The sequence below is a fragment of the Varanus komodoensis genome, unplaced genomic scaffold (genome assembly GCF_004798865.1).
Source record: "Varanus komodoensis strain SLA01 unplaced genomic scaffold, ASM479886v1 scaffold1955, whole genome shotgun sequence".
Taxonomy (NCBI): Eukaryota; Metazoa; Chordata; class Lepidosauria; order Squamata; family Varanidae; genus Varanus; species Varanus komodoensis.
Window position 1 is genome coordinate 1 of NW_025335562.1, and position 1,294 is coordinate 1,294.

Here is a 1,294-nt window from a genome sequence, read left to right on the forward strand (position 1 = left end):
AGGAGACTCAGAGGGAATATGTTGGCGACATACAGGTATGTGAGGGGCTGTCACACGGAGATGGGTAGAGACCTGTTCTCCCCTGGAGAGGAAGGCAGGACCCGCTCCAACGGAGCCAAGCTCAGGGAGCCAAGGTTAATTTGGATGCCAGGAAGCACTTCCTGACAGTCAGGACCCCGAGGGTGTGGAATGTGCCTCCACGGGAGGTCGTTGAGGCCCCATTGGTGAGGGTGTTCAAAGATAGGCTGGACATGCACATGGTGGGCAGGTCGTGAGTGGAGCCAGCTGGAGCCGGGGGTCAGACTAGATGGCCTGGGGGGACCCTTCTGACTCACCTTGTTTCTACGTTTCCTGTAGGTCACAGAATATGTTTAAGTGAGACCCTTGCCAAACTGGAGCTCTTCCTGTTCTTCACAAGCCTCCTGCAGAGGTTCACCTTCCAGCCACCCCCCGGGACCACTAAAGAAGACCTGGACCTTACCCCTGCAACTGGGCTTTCCACACCCCCCATGGCGTACAAAGTGTGTGCTCTGCCACGCCAGTAAGACTCAAACTGCTGCTTGGCTTAGCCTCTGTACGTATATCTGTGAGCATTTCTTTATAATTTGGGCAGCAGCAAGAAGGAAAAGTAGTCTGGAACTTCTTGGCCCTGTGGATATGAGCCTCTGAGAACGTAGCCTTTGCCTATATTCCACAATCGTAGCTTTTATCCACATTGTGCCCCTGCGGCTTGAGTTCATGGCTTAAAGAGCGGCAACAGAATGTTAAGACCGATTTGATATAGAATTTCTACACACCCAGCAGTACTGGACTTGTTGGTTGCATCCAGCATTGCGATATATAAAAACAGCTGATTCTAGCTTCTACAACACAAAACACAACATGGCATATTGTCCCAGTTATAAAAATTACAAACACCAACAAATAAATCCTAGGTCTTTTAACTCCGAAGGGGGCGAGCATTCCCCACTCCCCACTATGAAATCATCCATTGGTCTGCTGTTCTCAGAGCTCCTGCAGCCATCTTTATGTTCCCAACGTGACAAAGAATATTTCCTGACTTGCCAGCAGACTGTAACCCCAGCCACACTTTGATGGGTCTCCTGCCCCGAGGGGCTACTTTCCCAACCAGGAACACCTTTGTCCTAAAATTTCAACAACGGCCCTAGAACAGGTTGAGGTGGCTGCCATCCACGTATTGGCAACGGAATTCTCCAGCCTTTCAGGGGATCACTCCCAGCAGAGACATGCAGCTGTTAAACAACAATGTGTGGCGACCCATAGGCTGAAGGAG

At 50.8% G+C, this 1,294-nt stretch overlaps 1 protein-coding gene across 1 annotated transcript in view; it reads left to right on the forward strand.

The window, feature by feature from the left end:
- Positions 1 to 357: 357 nt before the first annotated feature.
- Positions 358 to 1,294, forward strand: part of LOC123022475 (cytochrome P450 2K4-like) — a gene marked incomplete at its 5' end in the record, with an annotated part of 15,680 nt that continues 14,743 nt past the window's right edge. Inside the window, one exon of the mRNA XM_044428173.1 lies at positions 358 to 541. Coding sequence (XP_044284108.1) covers positions 358 to 541 — 184 coding nt within the window. The remainder of the gene's footprint in view (positions 542 to 1,294) is intronic.